Source organism: Pseudopodoces humilis, chromosome 4 (assembly GCF_049639895.1).
Source record: "Pseudopodoces humilis isolate 2021_Gansu_Grassland_sample_001 chromosome 4, ASM4963989v1, whole genome shotgun sequence".
Classification (NCBI taxonomy): Eukaryota; Metazoa; Chordata; class Aves; order Passeriformes; family Paridae; genus Pseudopodoces; species Pseudopodoces humilis.
Genome location: NC_142203.1, coordinates 16524808 through 16543439, shown reverse-complemented (window position 1 = coordinate 16543439; position 18632 = coordinate 16524808). Strand labels below are relative to the sequence as shown.

The 18632-nt window shown below is 36.8% G+C and overlaps 2 protein-coding genes across 11 annotated transcripts in view; one reads left to right on the top strand and one right to left on the bottom strand.

Moving 5' to 3' along the window:
• The window catches only part of SLF1 (SMC5/6 complex localization factor 1), a 33474-nt gene extending 22778 nt beyond the window's left edge, over nucleotides 1–10696 (bottom strand). Inside the window, exons 1-7 of one of the 3 annotated variants that reach the window (XM_088053994.1) lie at nucleotides 10589–10696; nucleotides 9713–9826; nucleotides 9497–9572; nucleotides 6921–7164; nucleotides 4717–4879; nucleotides 1622–1753; nucleotides 201–254 (exon numbers count right to left, since the gene is read on the bottom strand). In XM_088053994.1, coding sequence (XP_087910120.1) covers nucleotides 201–254; nucleotides 1622–1753; nucleotides 4717–4879; nucleotides 6921–7164; nucleotides 9497–9572; nucleotides 9713–9826 — 783 coding nt within the window. In that variant the 5' untranslated portion in view covers nucleotides 10589–10696. Of the gene's footprint in view, nucleotides 1–200; nucleotides 255–1621; nucleotides 1754–4716; nucleotides 4880–6920; nucleotides 7165–9496; nucleotides 9573–9712; nucleotides 9827–10220; nucleotides 10442–10588 lie in introns of those variants that run through there. The other 2 variants (XM_014259107.2, XM_088053995.1) reach the window with 2 other exon arrangements.
• The window catches only part of KIAA0825 (KIAA0825 ortholog), a 243742-nt gene continuing 235589 nt past the window's right edge, over nucleotides 10480–18632 (top strand). For 7 of the 8 annotated variants that reach the window (XM_088053990.1, XM_088053988.1, XM_088053991.1 and 4 more), the window contains exon 1: nucleotides 10480–10548. The gene's annotated coding sequence lies outside the window, so the exon portion shown is untranslated. Of the gene's footprint in view, nucleotides 10549–15458; nucleotides 15621–18632 lie in introns of all 8 variants that reach the window. The other variant, XM_014259101.2, reaches the window with a different exon arrangement.

The following is an 18632-nucleotide window of genomic DNA, read 5'->3' as shown; positions in this document are numbered from 1 at the left end:
CTGAAAGTGTCACAAGAACAAACAACATTCAACACCCAATGATGCTCTTTAATGCATCAATATCAATTTATCACAATTTTTAATAGCCAAAATCTAAAAATGTTTTTCTGATAGCTAATTTTGCAATTAAAGCATGTTTGTCTAAGTTCACTATAAAATTCCATATGCATAACATGCCCTCTTTTTTTTATAACTCTTACCTCTGGATTGCAGCTGTTCAGGTGGTCTGTTTGCGTAAGTCTGTGCTTAACAGTCTGTAAAACAGGATAAAGTTAACCTGCACACTGGATAACAGTCAACATATTCAATAAATAGTGCATGAGACTTCCCAAATGACAACTTCTGTTAAATGCAGTTGAAACACAACATAGCATTTAGATTTGTCTTTTGGATGCTTAAATTATGAAATAGGGGACAAATGACTTAAAAGGAGTAAAATACGGGAAAATTTTCCTTCCCATTTTCCTCTGCTATTATCTGTTTGTTGCTATTTGGTTGTTTTGTAAGGACAGTGTTCCTAGATTAGATATTAAAGAGCTAAAAGTTTTCAGCTTTTCCGTGGCAAAATGCCAACTTTGGATTCCTCTTGCATGCAAAAATATGGTAGTAGGTACAAAAATGTATTACATCTATATTAAGTTACTGCCTAGTATTACAATCTTACAAATAACTAAAACATGTTACTAAAATATCCTTAGGAGAGATCTTTGAAGTGTTAATCCATCTGCACATTGCTACATAATAGTTTGAACCAGAGCACTTGCTGTACCTAAAATACATGAAAAGTTAACAACCAATTTATTTTTTAGGTGTGTGTAGGGGGGTATAGCCTTGTTAAAATGTCACTGATAAAAGATGTAGCATTTGATGGTGCACAGATTTAAGCAGCATGAGTCTTCTATTTGTAATCTTGTGTTTAAATACTGTGTGTACCTTGAGGACTTAAAATTTTTAATTCTTCCACCACTGAAAACTTACAGAGCTTCATGTAAACAAGCTCCTAAAAATATACTTAGACACCTTCATCTGCATCTGTAACTGTAACTTAGAGAGACAATATATCCTAAGTCAAGGTAGTCAGTTGCTTTTTCTTGACTTAAAATAATGGTGTTAACTACTAATGTAGCAATGTTACCAGGATTAGATCTGTGACAACATAAAACCACAGGAGTGCGTTAGCTCTACTTTCGACTTGTAATAAAAAACATTCATGTGAGTCAACAGAATACTAGCTTTACAAAATGACATTCTGAAAAATGTCTTACCATAAGTTAGCTAGGTAACCGGATAATCACAGAAAGGCACTAATTCAAAGATGTTTTGTTGAACAGTATTTGCTACCTATTACCTCATCTATTACACCAAGATTTTAAGTAGTACACTGTGTCTTCAACATACCCGTGTCAATGAACTGCTATTAGTAAGTTTTATTTTAACTAATGGCAGATGTGATAAAAATGGGATTATTAAATATTGCAGGTTAAAAGGCAGTATCTAAAGTATCGACTTTATTGGCTCAATTCTGTCAATAATGACAGAGGTTTTTAATACAGTTAATATAAAAATATATAATTACGTATATAAAATACATAATGCTAATAAAGCACCAACTGTTACTTACCGCAGTAAAATACATATGTTTTATAATAACATTTTTCATTTCGGCAAGTTGCATTTTAGACATGCCTTGGTCTGTTTCTTGTGCAGCCAGGAAATGGTTCATCTGGGTATCTTTGGGACTTTGTATTTCATTCTGCAGAGCAAAAAATAGTACTTTGTTTCAAAGTTAATGTTCTAACCAACTTTTATGTGCTGGGTCTTTCTATATATTGTATTGCAAGCTGCATGTGCCTGTGTATGCTTATGTAATTGCGTCAGCGTCTACATCATGTGGCAGATGCTGCTGGTTTGGATACAAATCACTGATGTTGTAGGAAGTTACAGCACAGGAATTACCAAGGTAAGCTTCCCCACATTTATTTTTCCTGACAGACTTTAGGTCAAGTCACAATCCCTGTGGCTGAAACAAGGACTATTCTTCTATAACAGATTCTCTCTCAACACCAGAGCTCACACATTTTCAACTGGTCAAAAATGTAGTAAAAATTTTATAAGGCATTTCTTCTTCAATTTCATTTCTATTCATTTTATATAGACCACTACAATTAAATCTTTTCAGTTCTTGCCCATAAACATGAAACAGATTAGTAATTTAAAATTTAGTAAATTTTACTGTTCTTATTTTTTCTATACTATTTTTGTTTGTTTGTCTAATAATTAATTCTCTGAGTTCAACTATCATTTTCAGCTACTTCTTCAGCACAGGGAATGAGTAAGCTTTTCTCAAATTGGTTTCCAACTCATTCTGAAAAGACTCTCAGTAACACCACAAAGTAACATTTACTTGAAAAAAATAACTATAAAAAATGCTTTAAATTTACTTCATAGGTTGAGAACATACATTTCAGTAAGAGTTTGAATGCATGCTTTTCATCAAAGATAGGCTAAGAATAAAACACCATGTTTGTTTAAGGTAAATAAACAGGTAACCACAAAAACAGACTCCTCTTGTAGTATGATGACTTAAGAATCATCGGATAGATACAGGAGAAATATTCCATTGGCCATTTTTTATTGTGAGCAGGTGTGGTAAGTTAGGTGTAACTTGCCTAATAATCGAATCTGGGACATAACAATAGAGAAAAAACACAGCAGTGCAATGACAAGGTGCAAGAAGTTTATACTTCCATGTTTTCGAGACAAAAGTTTCAAATGTTACATGTCTCATCCTATTTTTTTTTCCCTGTAATGTATTGTTCAAAACAAATCTATTTGGCATGTGCATAACTGTAACTCTAAACAAATATTGAGAACAAAAATTTCTTGCATATTTCAAAACAGAATGAAATATTTTTGGTAACTAGAATAGAGTTCTAAATAGCTTTTGATGAGCCATGGATAACTGAACTCTGATGCATTAAGTAGTCTTTACTTCTTATGGCCCTTCATGCACAATAATTTCAATATGGTCGTTAAAACACTTACATTCAAACAATTTCTCGTACAGTCAGTCTTGGCAAAAATTTAGGAACTCCAGTGTGCATCCAACAAAGCTTTTAAAGTCACTGTTTAAGTATGAGACTAGTGTCCTAAAATCATGCATGTGTTTTAATATCCTGAACCAATAAATTTGAAACCTTAGAGAATCATATAATGAATGAAAATCCCACACACTATGTTAACAGTAGATTTACAAGGTTGAGATAATAAGAACAGATACTGAAATATGAACAGGAAGCAAAGACTTAGTTTAAAAAAAAAAATCAAAAAATCACAGCAAGAATACTCTGAACATCAGTGGAGTTTCAGTTGCCCTGACAAGAATATAATGCTGTTTTGCTGAATCCATCATCTAGGGACATATATGGATGTTTAGGGGAGGAATGAGATTTATATTTGCTAGAAGTAGCAGTCAGATAGCATGACTACAAATTCATGAAGTTAGAACAATCTAATGAATTATACGCCAAGTACTTCTGGGACAAAGAGAAAAGAGTATGTCCATAACATTCTTTGATAAAGCCTAATATATTTGGACAAGTGCTGTGATTTGATTGCCTATGTTTTATTCTTTTCCTTTTAAGAGACTAGGAGCCTTGGCAGTTTCCTGAGTTCTTCAGATTCATTTAAATAGAAAGCAAATGTTCTCTTGGTCTCTGAGGTCTCTGAGGTTAGTTACTTTAATGAAATCTAAGCAAAAAAAAGATATGTGCAAGTTAATGGACTCGTTAGGATGGAAAGTTGTTATCTCTCCTGGGAGGAATTCTGGGTGCACAGCAAGAAACACACGATTTTGACAGAGATCAATAGAAGATGAGGTAGCCATAAAAACTTTACATTAATTCATCTATGAAAATGTCCATCTTAGCTGAAAGGCTTAAATGAGAGCAACTTTCTTGAACAAATTTCATTAAGAGAGTAAGCACTAGAGTAAGAGCCCACACTGATGTTTTTTTTTCAGCATGTAAATATTTAGACCTTCTTCTCACCCTTCCGTAATACCTTATTATATGGGGAGAGCTAAGTGCTTTAATCAGAAGAGACCAAAGGATTTATAAACAGTAACAAACACAGTTTTAGCTCCTACTTGCTTGCAAAGGTAGTAGTTTCAATTAGCAATTGACTAAAGTCACCCCAGAGTCTGAGAAACAACCACACTAAATGAATATTTGGAAGCCTTTGCGCCAGTTCCAGATGAAAATACTTAGATTTTCTGGACAGTGCATCTGGTAAGCAAACAAGTATGAAACATCTCTCTTAAGGGAATAGTAACACAAAATTTGGTTCTAATGAATTCTGCACTAGCACAGGACCAAGTGCAGATGGCTTCTGGAGACTCTACAGCCTCTTCAGACAACCTGCCACAGTGCTCCTTCAACCTGACAGCAAAAAAAAACCCCAAGTGGTTCCTGACTTTCCATTTGCAGTCATTTTCTTGCAACTGGGCACCACAGACAACTGCCTAGCTGTCTACTTTGCATCCCCCCTTCAGGTATTTGCACACATTCACGAGCCTTCCTACCTCCTGGATACACAGTTCCAGAATCAGAAAGTTGTCTTACCTTTAATCAAATCACAAAACATTCAGGCTGATTATATTCCACTCCATTATTAATACTGCATTATTTACAGTAATCAATAAATTAGTTTACTCACTTGAAAAAGGTAATGTCCTATATATTGCAAAGGGTAGTGTCGAGCTTCAGAGTGGCACTTTTTATTTTGTAAAGGAGAAATTTTACCACTGATGAGTATATGAGTTATATTGTGCTCTGCATTTTCAGATGAACATATGGTTGCCTTTCCAGCTTTAAGAACTCTAAATAAACATATTTAGGAAGATGTATTTACTAAATTATATTAACACTGCCTAAAGCTACAATAACATTCACAAAATACAAGCATGCAAGAGCAACTGAATAAGGCTTCTAGATGTATGGCACAGCACAAACTTCATTAGAAAGATATAAGGGCACTTAGTAGCCTTCAGAAAATGAAAGAACCCACTTAACAAAACATCCTTCTCTTCAAAATTTAACACTACTTATTAAAATCAATATATACCTCCAATATATTGGATAGAAAGTTTCACCTGTGTACCTTTTCAAGTATCAAATTTGAATTTATTGCATTATCTACCCCAAAATGATGATTTTTCAGTTAAGTTTTCTGTAAATTAAGCAGTTAACAGAAAGTGGCACAATGCTTTTCTGAAATGTAACATGATGTTTTCATAACAGAAATATCAGATTTGCAGCATTAGTGCTGTACATTATCATATACAGAAAAGAGATTTGCTTGTCTTTGGGGCACCATTACACGTAACAGCTTCCCCAGGGACAATTTCCAGTACAGCTGCAAGTGCAGCTATCTTTTAGAAAAAATGCCAGACAAAACAAAAGGTGGAAAAATAAGATCTAATGACATTCTGGATAGAGGTTTTATTTTTCATAATCCAGATACATAAAAAGAAAATGGTGCTGGTCTTACACACTTACCCATCCAACAACTAGGCACTAAAGGCAGGAAGAGCACAGAAAGGGGATAAAAGGCACAATGTTGTTAAATATTAGAAAGAACAGAGACTTTCCCCAAAGCTACAGCATTCTTTATGACTGAAAACAGTATCTGCTGAAGACAAAAAAGTATCTACCTGTCAGTGTTTTATGACTGACTAAAAGGATCCCCATATTGAGTGCATGGGAAACAGTCTGGAAAAAAACATCTTCTACAAAACTTGTTCACCTGTCTTACTGATGTTGTTCCTGTTAAAGGTTATTTCTATTGCAAGAAATAGAAACAGACAGCATTGGACAAGACAGCATTTCAAGAGTGTTATCATGAACATCTACATAAGCACTTTTCATGGAAAAAAAGAAGCAGCATTTTTCACATGCATAGCAGGACACAGTAAATTCTCTCAATCAGACAAAAAATAGCACACATACAAGATTTTGAGTTGGCAAAATCAGAAGATGGCAACTTCAATTACCCCTAACTTTGTCTTTATGCAATACAGACGGGCAGACATTCTGTGATGTAGCATACAGCCTTGTACTATGATCCAGCAGACAAACTGCACTTCCCTTCTTGACTGTGCCTCTGTGGCACACTCAGACCTGAGCAATCCTAACTGCTGGGATCTCAACAGAAAGCTGGACAGTATCTGAATGAATGGAAAGCTCTGAAACTGTCAGGAGATACTCCTTTTACTGTGCCATATGCAAACAGGACTTAAATATACACTGATTTCAATTTAGAATTTAAAGTAATGAATCCAAATGCATATGGAAGAGTATGGAAAAGAAAGGTTAAGTTCTCAGCATTCTCGCACTTTGGTTTTCTTTATCTTTCTTTCTTTCCTTCCTTCCTTTTCTTTCCCTTTGTACATCTGTCCTCCCTTTCTAAACTATCTGTATTTATAATATATCAGAATAATCTGTTTCAGAACAAATAACATCTTCAGAACTAGAAGAACTTATTATATAAATGTGACACAAAGACTGATCAGGTCAGTGACAGTGTGGTCCAGATCCGTAAGACACAGTTAAGTCATCCAGCCAAGTGAAATAAAGTATCTAGTTCCAGCTACTATTTGAACCTAACACCCACACAAAATGAAAAGTGTAAGTCTGTGTATCTTGCCTGATGAAGTAAGTCTCTGTTAGGAGCTTACTTGATAAAAACATATGACTGTTATTTTTAACACAAAGTATAGTGCCTATAAGAAGGCAAGAAAAGCAGTGATGTTACATATTTAAAGTCATTATGAAAGTATGGAAATATACTAATGAAAATAATTCAGAGTTTGGATAGCTGGAGGTTGTTATGGACCAAATTAACTGGGATGGAACTCCTACCTTCTAATACATGCCATTCGTTTATCACCTCTCTTAACAAGGAGGACAACTTTCCATCTGTGGAAGGCCCCTGGAGCACTTGAGTTTGTCAGTTCTTCACGCCATCTTTTAGGTGCAAATTGCATTTGAGGTGAATAATGGGTGTCTCTTTCAATTTCATATCCCCATTCGTAGGTTGTTTCATCAAGCCATCTGCCACTTTCAGCACTATTAATTATGTACTCCTTAGTTAGTACCCACTTTCCTAAAAAGAAAATGAACTGTCAACCACAAAAGATTTTTCGTGTAGACAAATGGCAATCAACTGAAGAACTAATATAAAATTAACTTAAACCTTTCTTGTGCAAATAAAAGCTGGAATTTTAAGTACCGTTTAAAACTTCTTATTACAAGAATTCTCTGCTTCAGACTCCAGAATCAAAAATCTCACAATGCCACTGAAAATGATCACTTTGTTTTCTTTTAATGATTAAGTATCTCTTTACCCTTCCTAGATAAAATACTTGTCTGCCTTCTCAAAAATCTCAGATACATTTTCCTAGCTTCCCAGATTTTGTTCTTAGGACTTTCACAGGAGTCCTTTAGTCCTTCATAAGTCCTTAGTAAGTCCTTTATTTTTAATACCATTTGACACTTACAAAATTTACTAAAATGAAGTAATATTTTACTACCTATGATTTTAAAGAACTAGACATTTAACATGTAAGCTCTTTCTCTTAAATATTCTTAACATTACTTGCACTGCTACTGTAGTGAATATCAATATTCGGGGGACAGAGTTTTAGACTTTTTTCTTTCTCCTTTCTTCTTTTCACATCCTTTTCTCTCATCCCTTGGCTCCACCTCCTCCGCCTCTCCTCTTTCATGTTCCACATGTATGCTTTTGATATAGTATGTAATGATCTTCCCCTTTTCTCTGTCTCTCTCTCTTCTTACAGGTTCAGGTCAAGAGCAGTGGTTAGTACTCTGCTCCTGTGTTGAAACACTACCTACAGAAGACACTGTAAGAGAAATTGACTTGAATTGTGTGAACCTAATTGGTTTCACAGAACAGCAGGGTTGACTGACAAAATGTCTCAGTGCAGAAGCACAGATGGCACTTCTACAAAACCTAGCATAGGTACTGATAGATTTATGACTGGAAAAGGTATGTTGTGCACAACCTGGACGTTAAAACCACTTTCGTGAGAAGTTTCCATCTCAAAACGTCTGTCAGCTGGGAAGTACAAGACAAATGGTGTCCTTGATAGTATTTCTGCTGAACTCTATGGAGTTCTAAATGTGTTTAAACATGATATTTCTTCACTACATGGAAAACGACACAGTAGGAATGAATACACTGTCTCTTCCATCACAAGTAAGAGCAATGATTATGCAAAATTAGCATCTCTTCTGGATTAAAAAGTATTAGATGGTATTGGGGAAGATTTGCATGTATAAAAAAATGACAGAGCTTGGCATCACCATGAGGACACTGCATGTGCCATTTCAACTCTGTTAAAGAAAACATCTTCAAATTTTAAACTACAAAAAGTAGGAAAACATTAATTCAAAGGTTTAAAATTGCCAAAATGAAGTGCTGTGCCAGAAACCTAGATGCATCTTTGTATTTTTTTCCCTCATGGAAAGTTTTGGTCTGTTTAATTTTTGATAAGAGTGCAATCAGAATTTTATTTTAGTACAAAGAAGCATACATATATATATATACACACATATAAAAAAAATACATATATATGTACACATATACCTCCCCTACTTTCTAGCAGTAAGAGACAATTGAAAATGCTTACTAATATAGTATGAAATGAAGGAATTTACATATATCTTTAAACCCAAATGCATGTTTCGTCATTTGTCTATTATCTCTTAATTTAAGATTATCCATACCAACAACTGCTTTAACTCCTCAGAGTAATATGATATAGGGAAAATAAGCATCATGCTTGAAAATGGTATTGTGATATAACTACAAGATATTCAAATCTCATCACAGAATTCTGACAGGTGATCAGTCTATGAAGAAATCTTAAAATACAGAATTGTCATTCTAGAACCACTATAGTTGTTTATGTATGGGATTTCAGCATCAGATCCTAGCTAAAGAGGAAGAACCAGAAGCTTGTGTCAAAATGGCAACAGCTTGGCATTTTCTCTTGCTGTATAAACAGGAACTTACAGTGACCTTTACCAGTGAATGTTCCATGTGAATTTGTAGTCAAAAATCCCTGCTGACTACAGGTGTTCATACTCCCTCTGCCCCCTTTTAAGCATCCAAATAATCAGAGCATGACTGCATTATCTATAACAAAGTTTTCTGTTTGGGAACAGACACAGATCCAACAAAGGGAAACAGAAAGAATATCATTTAGGGAAAAAAATCCAAACAAAAAAAGTGGACTTCATTGTAACTTCAGCATAATACTATGTTAAAAATCAAGGTTAATGGAACAAGAAGAATGAAGGTTTCTAAGACAGTTCATTCACAAAACGAAAACAGATAACTAAAGCCCTTTTAAGGGTTCTTTCCAGACTTATGCTGTGATGCTATGTAATTAAACAGCAAATCTTCTACTCACCAGCAGCACAGGCAGCTAAGACCTTTTCACTCTTGCACAGCTTTTTTGCTACAAGATGTGTACAATTCCTGTATTTCTAACAAAACAAAACAACACAGTTGTATCACTGGAAACATTTAAATCCTTTGTCTATTTATACAGAACTAACTTATTGCACAGTCCTTTCTTATAAGACTTGCATTTTTACTTCCAGCTCTAATCCTCTTTGAACAATACCTTACTCTCTATAAAAACACAGTTCAGCTTCAACAGGCATTTGAGCAGTGCCGCCTTCTCCCGTTTTTTAAATCCAGTTATTTGTATTATCCTTTTCTGGCTGCCACTTGCCATCTGTTGAAAGAAGAATGAAAAGGAAACATTAACACACAAAATAGATACACCATGAGAAGTTGCTTGCAAGGCCTGACCTGACTATATTTTTGCTACTTCTTTTCCAATAAAATAGGAAAACACACCGAAAGGAATGAATGCTGGTAGACCACATTTTAAGCTCTCAATGCCTGCCACATCAGGGACGCCTGAAAGGCGGTAACGGAGTAGCCGGAGACCCCCAGACTGCAGCCTGCAGTGGGCCGAGCCCCTCAGCTCCGGCATCTCGGTTCCACACCCAAAAGCCCGGATGTTCAGTCCTCCGAACCCCAGCTCCGCTGTCGGAAGTACGGCGGGGGAGCCTCTCTCCTCGCCCCGCGGGGAGAACCCCGCCGCCCCCGTCGCAGGTACGTACCACCGAGGTGCGGCGGGATGGCGGCGGTCCCGGTGGGGAGGTGACGAGCGAGGCCCCCTGCCTGCCCCCTCCAGCGCTCACGTACGGAGGCTACGGGATCGGGCGCTCTGCCGGCGCTTACAGTGGCCCGGTCCAGTCCAGTCCAGTCTAGCCCAGTACACCCCGGTCCGGCCCGTCTCGGCGCTTGCCGGGCGCCGCAGCCCAGCGCGCTCCCGCCTTCCCACGCTCCGCCCCCGGATGTGGCGGAGCGGCCGTTCCGGGACGTTGTTACTGACGCTCCGCTGTCGCCGGGGCCGCCGGCGCGGAGTCGCAGGGGGATTGCGGCCGGGTAAGTGGCCCCGGTGGGGCTGCCCTTCCCCTCCCCTTACCGTGCGGCTGGGCCTTGGAGCCGAACGGGACAGGGCTGGGCTCCGCTGCGGCCGCCTTCTCTCCTCTGCGTCACGGCAGAACGCTGCGCAGTCTCTGGTCTACCAGGGGTCCGAGGCGCTGGTGGGCGCTGGCACCTGCAGCGGGAAGGCGGCGCTGAAATGCGTCTGAGGCGGCCCTGGCGGCGCGGCGCTCCAGGCCCGGCTTCAGCGCGGAGCGGGAAGGGGCGGTCTTCCCTCAGACCGAGAGGAGGGGGTCCCGTCAAGGCGGGGGTAGGCTTGGGGCGGGTGGCGGAGGTCGAGCTGGGAAATGCTCGGACGCCCTCTCGGAGTCTGGAAGTCAGCGTCGATGTTGGTCGGCAGAGCTAAAATTGTGGAAGGCCGTCTGGTAGGGCTCTGTGTCGGTCTCTTTGCAAGCTGAAGTGTGCTACCTCTGGAGCAGGATGACTCTAAGAATCAGGAAAGGGACAGGGATTTCAGACCCTCAGAACCATTTTCTCAGTGTCTCGGAGAAACTTTTCAAAGTTTCAAAGCCACATGATGCATGCCCTTGTAGGGCAGGTCAGGTAATCAAGATGCATATTTCTGGGAAGGGCTTTTTGCTCTGTTGATGAAGGGGAGTGATCAAGTCGGTACAAAGTTTTTATGAGAGTCAAGGCTTGACTTTTTTAAATTACTAAACAATATGAAGAGATTAAAATAATATTCATCTTGCTACATCTTGCTATATACATCTTGCTGAGTGCTACACTCAAACACTCAAGCACTCAAAGTAGAATTCAGAAATGTCGAAATGCCAAGATTTGCTGTTTGTGAAATTTTTTTTCCATGTCCCACTCTTTTATTTTGGTTCCTTCTGTATTTGAGAGATGACTTTTGGCTATTTCTCTCTCATGTAAAGCACTAAATGGATATTTAGTGAAGAGAAAGAAGAAATCTGTTGATGCGTCCTAGCAAATAGAAGTAGCATTGTACAACACTTTTATTCGTCTTTTCTACAGTTTGAGAGTAGAATGCATGCATTCAAGAAAAAAAAAAAAGAAGAGGAAAAAAAAAGATGGTTGAAATGCCTCTATAGAGAATTGAGCTGTGGACAAGACACCCTGTACTAATTGACGTGTTTCAGATACTCTTTCATATTTAAGACCTGTAAGTTGAGGTATATGTACAACAAAACTCACAAGTGCTGAGTTTTTGTCTCTGCAGCTTAGCTCAATAGAAGCTATGCTTTGAGTTCACCACTGCTATAAAACATAGGGATTAATGAAAAACCAAAACCAAACAAAATCTAAAATTTGACAGCAGATTGGACACTTGGTTTAAGTCTGAGTTTATCAGAATATCTAAACAGAAAAACAGTTCTTCCAGGCCACAGATGACTCTTGTATTGCTGTTCAAAAAGTATTCTAGTACCCTTAATGCTTACAGAAGTTTTTCCTTTCTCTTGTTTCCTTAACACTGCAGTTATATTTTTGTATGTAAGCATGAAGAAATGACCGTCAACAACCTTTGTCACTGCTCTTTTTGCAAAAATGACACTGAAAAAAATCTTAAATGTTTAGAGTTAATATTCAGACTACATTTCTTGCTTGCACTTCTCTATTGACAATGCAGATTAGTTGCATTTTCTATTTTGTACCTGTTGCACCTTTATACTTTTACTATTGATTTGTCAGGACTGTAAAGTGATTTTAATTCTTGTAAACTTTTACTTAATTTTAAACAGTTCAAATCTTATGAACTAGGGGTAACTACTATTCATTACTTAACTGATAAGTAACAGCAGTTTTATGTCACACAACTCTTAACAGGCTAGAGAAGTCTTCAGCATATGATACTGTAAACAAACTCCTAGTGAAGAAGTTGTACAAAGCTGTGAAGCTGTGTCAAGGGAGATTTAGGTTAGATTTAGGCTCTTCACCTAGGGGGTGGTTGGGCACTGGAACAGGCTTCCCAAGGGAGTGATCACAGCCCCACGCCTGCCAGAACTCAAGGAGTGTTTGGACAGTGCTCTCAGTCACATGGTGTGACTCTTGGGGTGTCATGTGCAGGCCGAGGAGTTTTACTTTGTGGTCCCTTCCAACTCAGGATATTCTGATTTTATCATACATACTTACATGATGACCATTTGTTACTTTTAAGAATTAACTTCTTTTGCCCCCATGTCTCTGATACATAAAATAGCGTGGAATCAAAATAACTGAGATCTCAAACATTTCACATCTATTTTTTCATCAAAATATGTTTTTACCAAAATGTACCTTTAAGGAATTAAGTTTTTTAAGCATTATTTCAGTGATGTCTGCTAAGTTTGGAATTCACTTACTCCCTGATTCTATTATTTGGTTCATTAAAAATCTAAAATATTTTCTTCTTATCCACCCTTTTTGTGGTCTCATTATGGTAGCTAAGTGTCTCTTATGTCTCATAGGTCTCATGGGGAGCAGGGTTTTTAACTGATGTGTTTTTAAGTTCCTCTAGGTTTCCTTTAATGTATTTGTCAAATATACAATTCAGTTGCTCAGTATTACAAATTATATTTAAACAGTTTGTCTCTGGATTTTACGTAGTATTTACTTTTGCACATTCTCTTCTGAGAGCACATTCTGAGACACTTGTGACATGTTTTATAAAATTTAGGGAGTGATTTTCAGTGCTACACACATGATATGTAAAAATTCTAATTACATTTTAAGGACAACCAAGGATGGCCGTACAGCTCTCATGTCCATTTCATTAAGAAGCCAAGATCAGAAAAATGAATATTCCTTTTCCCCTATCACAGAAGGTTTTATTTACAGTGTATCAGGTGTTAATCTTTTTCAGACCTCCTTTATTAATAGAGAGAAATAAAACGAGAGTTCTCATTTTCATTACACTGTTCTGGCTTTCTACCTTATACTTTTTATTTCATTTATGTTTTATACATATTTATATTACCACCATGTCTTCTGCCTTGAAATTTCACTTCTTACATTTCCCACAGATAGCTATTTTACTTCACACAGTTATCTTTTTTCAGACTTTATTGGTGCTGCTGCTTCTGTGTTATCACTGTTGATCCTTGTCTGTAAATCTCAGTCTGTTTCTCAAAGCCTCTGCCACTTTTTCCTTAACTTTTCAAGTTAGGGTTTCTTTTTATTTTTTTTTAATTTTGTCTTTTTTTTGTGTATATTATCCATTGCTCATAAACTTTTTGACTTCTGTGTTGAAAACTTCTATGTAATTACTTGGACATTTTGAAAGTGATAAAGTCCATGCAGAAACATATTTTCCATTTTGAATTATAATCTGACAGATTTTTTTATTAGTAATATTATCACAATGTAATACTTATTATATTACAAAATATATTTTGTAGTATGTGCTTAAAATACTTGCCACATGCAAACAGGATTATCAGTTGACTGATAAACTGATTTAGTAAAATTATTCATTGGAGCTTTTTTCTTCTGTCTAAACATAACATATATACTTTTTAAATTATACTCACAATGCAGTAGGCAAACATCTAGTAATCACAGCTTTATACAAAAACCAATCTTGAAATTACACTGAAAAATCAGTCATAAAATCTAAAGCAGTATGAAGTGTCTCCACACTGCCTTCATGTGGATAAAAATCTAACTATGCCACTTAAAGTCCATTTTTTTTTCAGTATGAAACGCTGTCACTGGCTTCTTGAAACTGAAGGAATTTAAATTCTATTCTGTAGCGATAAAGGATTACAAGGATTACGAATAATACAATATAAATCCACAGAAGCTGCAGGAGCTTCTTAGTAGTAATCATCTTTCTATAAACATACCTGTAATTCATAAGCTAATGAATATAGGAAAGGCAGAACAAGCATTGTGAAAATTGCTGCTTTTCTTAAGCCGTACTGATTATGTACACTCTCCATTATCATAACTTAATACTTATTTTTAAAAATGTCTTCATGTTCTTCTCAGGTTCTATTGTTTGTATTTCTTTCATGTAACCATTTTTGTTCCAAAGAACACTTATTTTTATGACTATTATAAGCTCAGCCAATCTTCTCATCTCCTTGCATTCATCTGCCTTTCTGCCAGCTCACTTTCTGTTAATGTATGCCATTGTATGTCATGCATGTTAATGTATGTCAGTGAACCAGTGTTATGGACAAATGTAGAGAGCACAGAATAGTCTTCAGCAGCTTGTTCAGTAACTCTTCTGATCATGAGTTTATGTGTATTAGTTCACTACGTAATGAATTAGTGAACTGTATTTTTTTTTAGTGTACTTTCAGTCTCTCATGTCTTGGACTAAGGTTTTGGTTGGTTGTTTCTTTTAAAATATAGGCATGAAATGGATTTTTTTTGCATTTAATACTTAACTTCCCTACCACATAAAGTTCAAGTTTCTTATCATTGTCTGACATGAGTTAATCTAGTGCTGCTTCTTAGACCTTCTTAATCATATTACTGCTCTTCTGCCCTGTCCTAAATGCGCTATATACCTGCCTGGAATACTTAATTGACCTAGTTTCCCCAGTGACCTTCTAATAATATTTTTTCCTAATAGGAGATACATTCTGATGTGATCAGCAATTTTTCATTCATCAAAGTCCTTTCACAGTCTTCTTTTTCTCTTTTAGTTTTTTGGGAATGCCCATAAGCTGATTTACATTATGTTTGCTGATTACTGGTTTTTTTTAGGCCATAAAATCACTTTCTTTGTCTTTTGGTATTTTGTTCTTCTCTAAGTAACTGCATTTAAATGGTAAATGTAGGTAAGGCTAGGACATATTGTAAATTTTTGCTAATAATAGAATGTTGTTGAGTACAATCTGTATGTACTATGAATATTCCAGAATGGTTTCTTCTCTGCAATAATGTGTTTCTCCCCCCAGGTTTATTTCTGACTAGACAACTGCCAACAGCATGCCCAGAATGTAGATAAACATGAGCTCTGGCTTGCAGACATCAGGAAATCAAATTAGACATGATACACCCAGTGGGGTAATGTGTTACATGTACACTTTCTACCTTCTCTGCAGTTCACTGTACTTGAAGTAAGTATAAGGGAAAAGGTAGAGATGATTGAGGATGGGAGAAGGATAAAAATACAGAAAACTTATGAGAAAGTATGGCATGAATTATTATAGGGTAGATAAGGAAGGTGCAACAAGAGCAAGAAAGTATAAAAATACCCTACAGAATGTTACAATTCTAATTATTTATCAATATGTAGCTGGAATATGATTGTGACATATGGGTATCAGACATTGATTTGCTACTTAAGATGAGATTCATAGAATAGGATGGGTTAGAAAAGACCTTAAAGGTCATCTAGTTTAAACCCACTACAAGCTCCCTTTTAAGTATTGGAAGATTATGAAGAGGTTTGTCCAGGGCATTCTCATCTCCACTCTCAACAGCCCCAATTCCCTCAGCCTGTCTTCATACCAGAATCACTGTGATCATCTTGTCACATTCCTCTGGACTTGTCTGAGCTGAGCTGGACATGGTGCTCCAGTAGAGTCTCACTGGGGCTGAGTAGAAGTTTGAGCAGTTAGCAGAGGATCATAGAGGTCCTTTGTAACTGTTTAGTTGTCCCTTAAGGTAGAACACCTGCCATCAGCAGATGTTGCAGATCTTAGTTGCCCATCAGCAGATAACTTTTCCCAGGTTTTGGTAGTGCAAAGCTCAAACATAGATCACTGTTCCATATACTTGTAAAGACAATATGGCAGGAGAGGGAACAAAATGGAAAAAGAGCAGGATGAGGATTAATCCGAGACTAATTAGAAAAATTTTGTGTGTAGCATATTGGACATACGTGTCATTAATCTGAGGTGAATGATAAATGCTGACTGATGTGGTAAATGTGACCTGACAAAAGATAACCAGGTTTTCATGTGCAGTTCCCTCCACACCACCTCCAACACACACACCTCCTCCCTTTTGATTGTCTCTGATAGACAGTTTGATTTGTTCTGAGATAAAAACATGTGGTGGGAATGTTCCTTTCCTAAGGTAATAACACCAGGTAGGAATTGCAGCAGGAACTGTCTGGATGGTTGCATAATTGATGTATTTCAGAGATGGGAGAGCTTTGATCATTGTGATTGACTTTGATGCACCTTGGCCTGCAAAAAGGTGTAAAATGTTGCTGGAGACTGGGCAAACTGGTCTCCTGAGCTTGCAAGCAGCTTCTGTGTGTAACACCTCCCCCTGCTCCCCAGCAGGGATGCCTGCAGGGTACGTCCAACCCAAAGGCAGGGAAAACTCACTTTTGGAGAATTGAGTAAAAAAGTAGTAAGATCCAGCAATAAGATCCAGCCACATACAGAGATAAAATCTGAAAGTAGTCCATACATACTTTGTTGCTTTGTAACTGTGCATTCTGGAAGGCCAAAGGTTGTTCACCTGCATGTTTCTAGCCAAGCCTCTGATATTACAACCCTTTAGACCCACTTACATTATATACTGGACTGGCAAATTTAGATACTGTATTAGCATTAATTCTAATCATAGTTATCCACATAATCACTGTCATATTTCTCATACCTAATGGAGAGTCTTCTCTCTGCTGCACTGCTACAAGTGGTGTAGTTGACAGGATGACTTAATCAGGCATATGGAGCAGAGCATTTGTACACCTTTAGGAGGAAATTTGTGTGTTCAAGCATAGAGAGCTAGAAATGGGCAGTATGTTGTCTCTCAAAGAACTTCTACAGTAAATTAGTCTGTCTGGTTTGAGAAATGGTTCCAGATCCTGATTTGCTGCAATCCTTGAAGACATAAAATAGGCCTCAGTGAATTATATTTGGAAGTGTTTCCATATTTAAGATACTTTTCAAAGTAAGACATCCACCTCTTACATTTTCGTAGTAAGTATGTTGGAATAATTTTGTCTCTGCAGAGAGACAGTATAGAATTAATCTGAGGCACTTAATCTAGTTGAAAAGGTGTATGTGTACATGTCTGTCTAAAAATCTATAAGATGGTGTAATCTGCTGTTCATGGGCTTTTCTTGAACAAGGCAGAACTCTGCAAATCCAGGTAATTAATCAGAAAATATTTGTATAAGTTACTGACATAATGAAGTATGATTATGTATTCTATGCAGAAATTTCTGTGGGTTGGTTCTAATTGTTTTGGTTTTTTTTCAGTGAATAAATTTAGGTCACTTTATAAGAAATTAAAAAGAAAATTTTATTACATAAAGACTCCTTGATTAAGAAACTTAATTTTTTTTTTTTAGTTTTCTGTTTCTTTGTATACCACGTAGTTTAGAATTTCTTTGAATTTGTTATTAGTGGAATTTAATCATAAGCTGTGTATATTTAGTCCTCGAAAGCATCCTTTTTCACTTTATTGTTTAGATATTCAATGAAGTTCTTGCACTGTGGTTTGGTTTTTAAAGACCTCAGTGATAGGACTTATTTTTTTCTGATCTGAAGGTAAGAATTTAAGTGTTCTTGCAGGAAACAATATTCTGAGATGGAATTTGATCAGGTTTTGACTAGTTATGTGTTTTTGCTTTTGGGAGGTGGCTCTGATAGGCCATGCTTCAAATTCCAGCTCTGCTTCATTTATGGACCTTATTGTAGTCTTTAGTTCATGTACCAATTTTGATCTCTGTCTAAAACTCGAAGTAATATAATTGGCAACTCTTCCTTTTATAGCTAAATATGTCATTTAGCCATCAGCTCTGTGATGTGCCTAATCTTCTCTCTTGCAGAATTCAATTGAATATCAAATCCAAGTTACCTCAATAGCAAAATGCTGCTAGAGTGTTACTCTGTTGTACTAGCTAATCTCTACTTCTCTTAATTTTAAAATTTTATGTTTGATAAGGCTGAAACTCTTACACTTACATTGTTGTTTAATTTTATTCCTCTTTAGTTAATATGGGTGAAATAATCAGCTTACAATTTCAGTGTTAGCAAATAAGCTACTTATTTAACTTGTCCAAACATGTTGAAGGTATTGAACTTTAAGGCAAAAACATTCTCAGTCTGAAAAGGGAACACTGACAAAATCATTCAAAAGAAAAAAGAGGAATAATTTATGAAAGG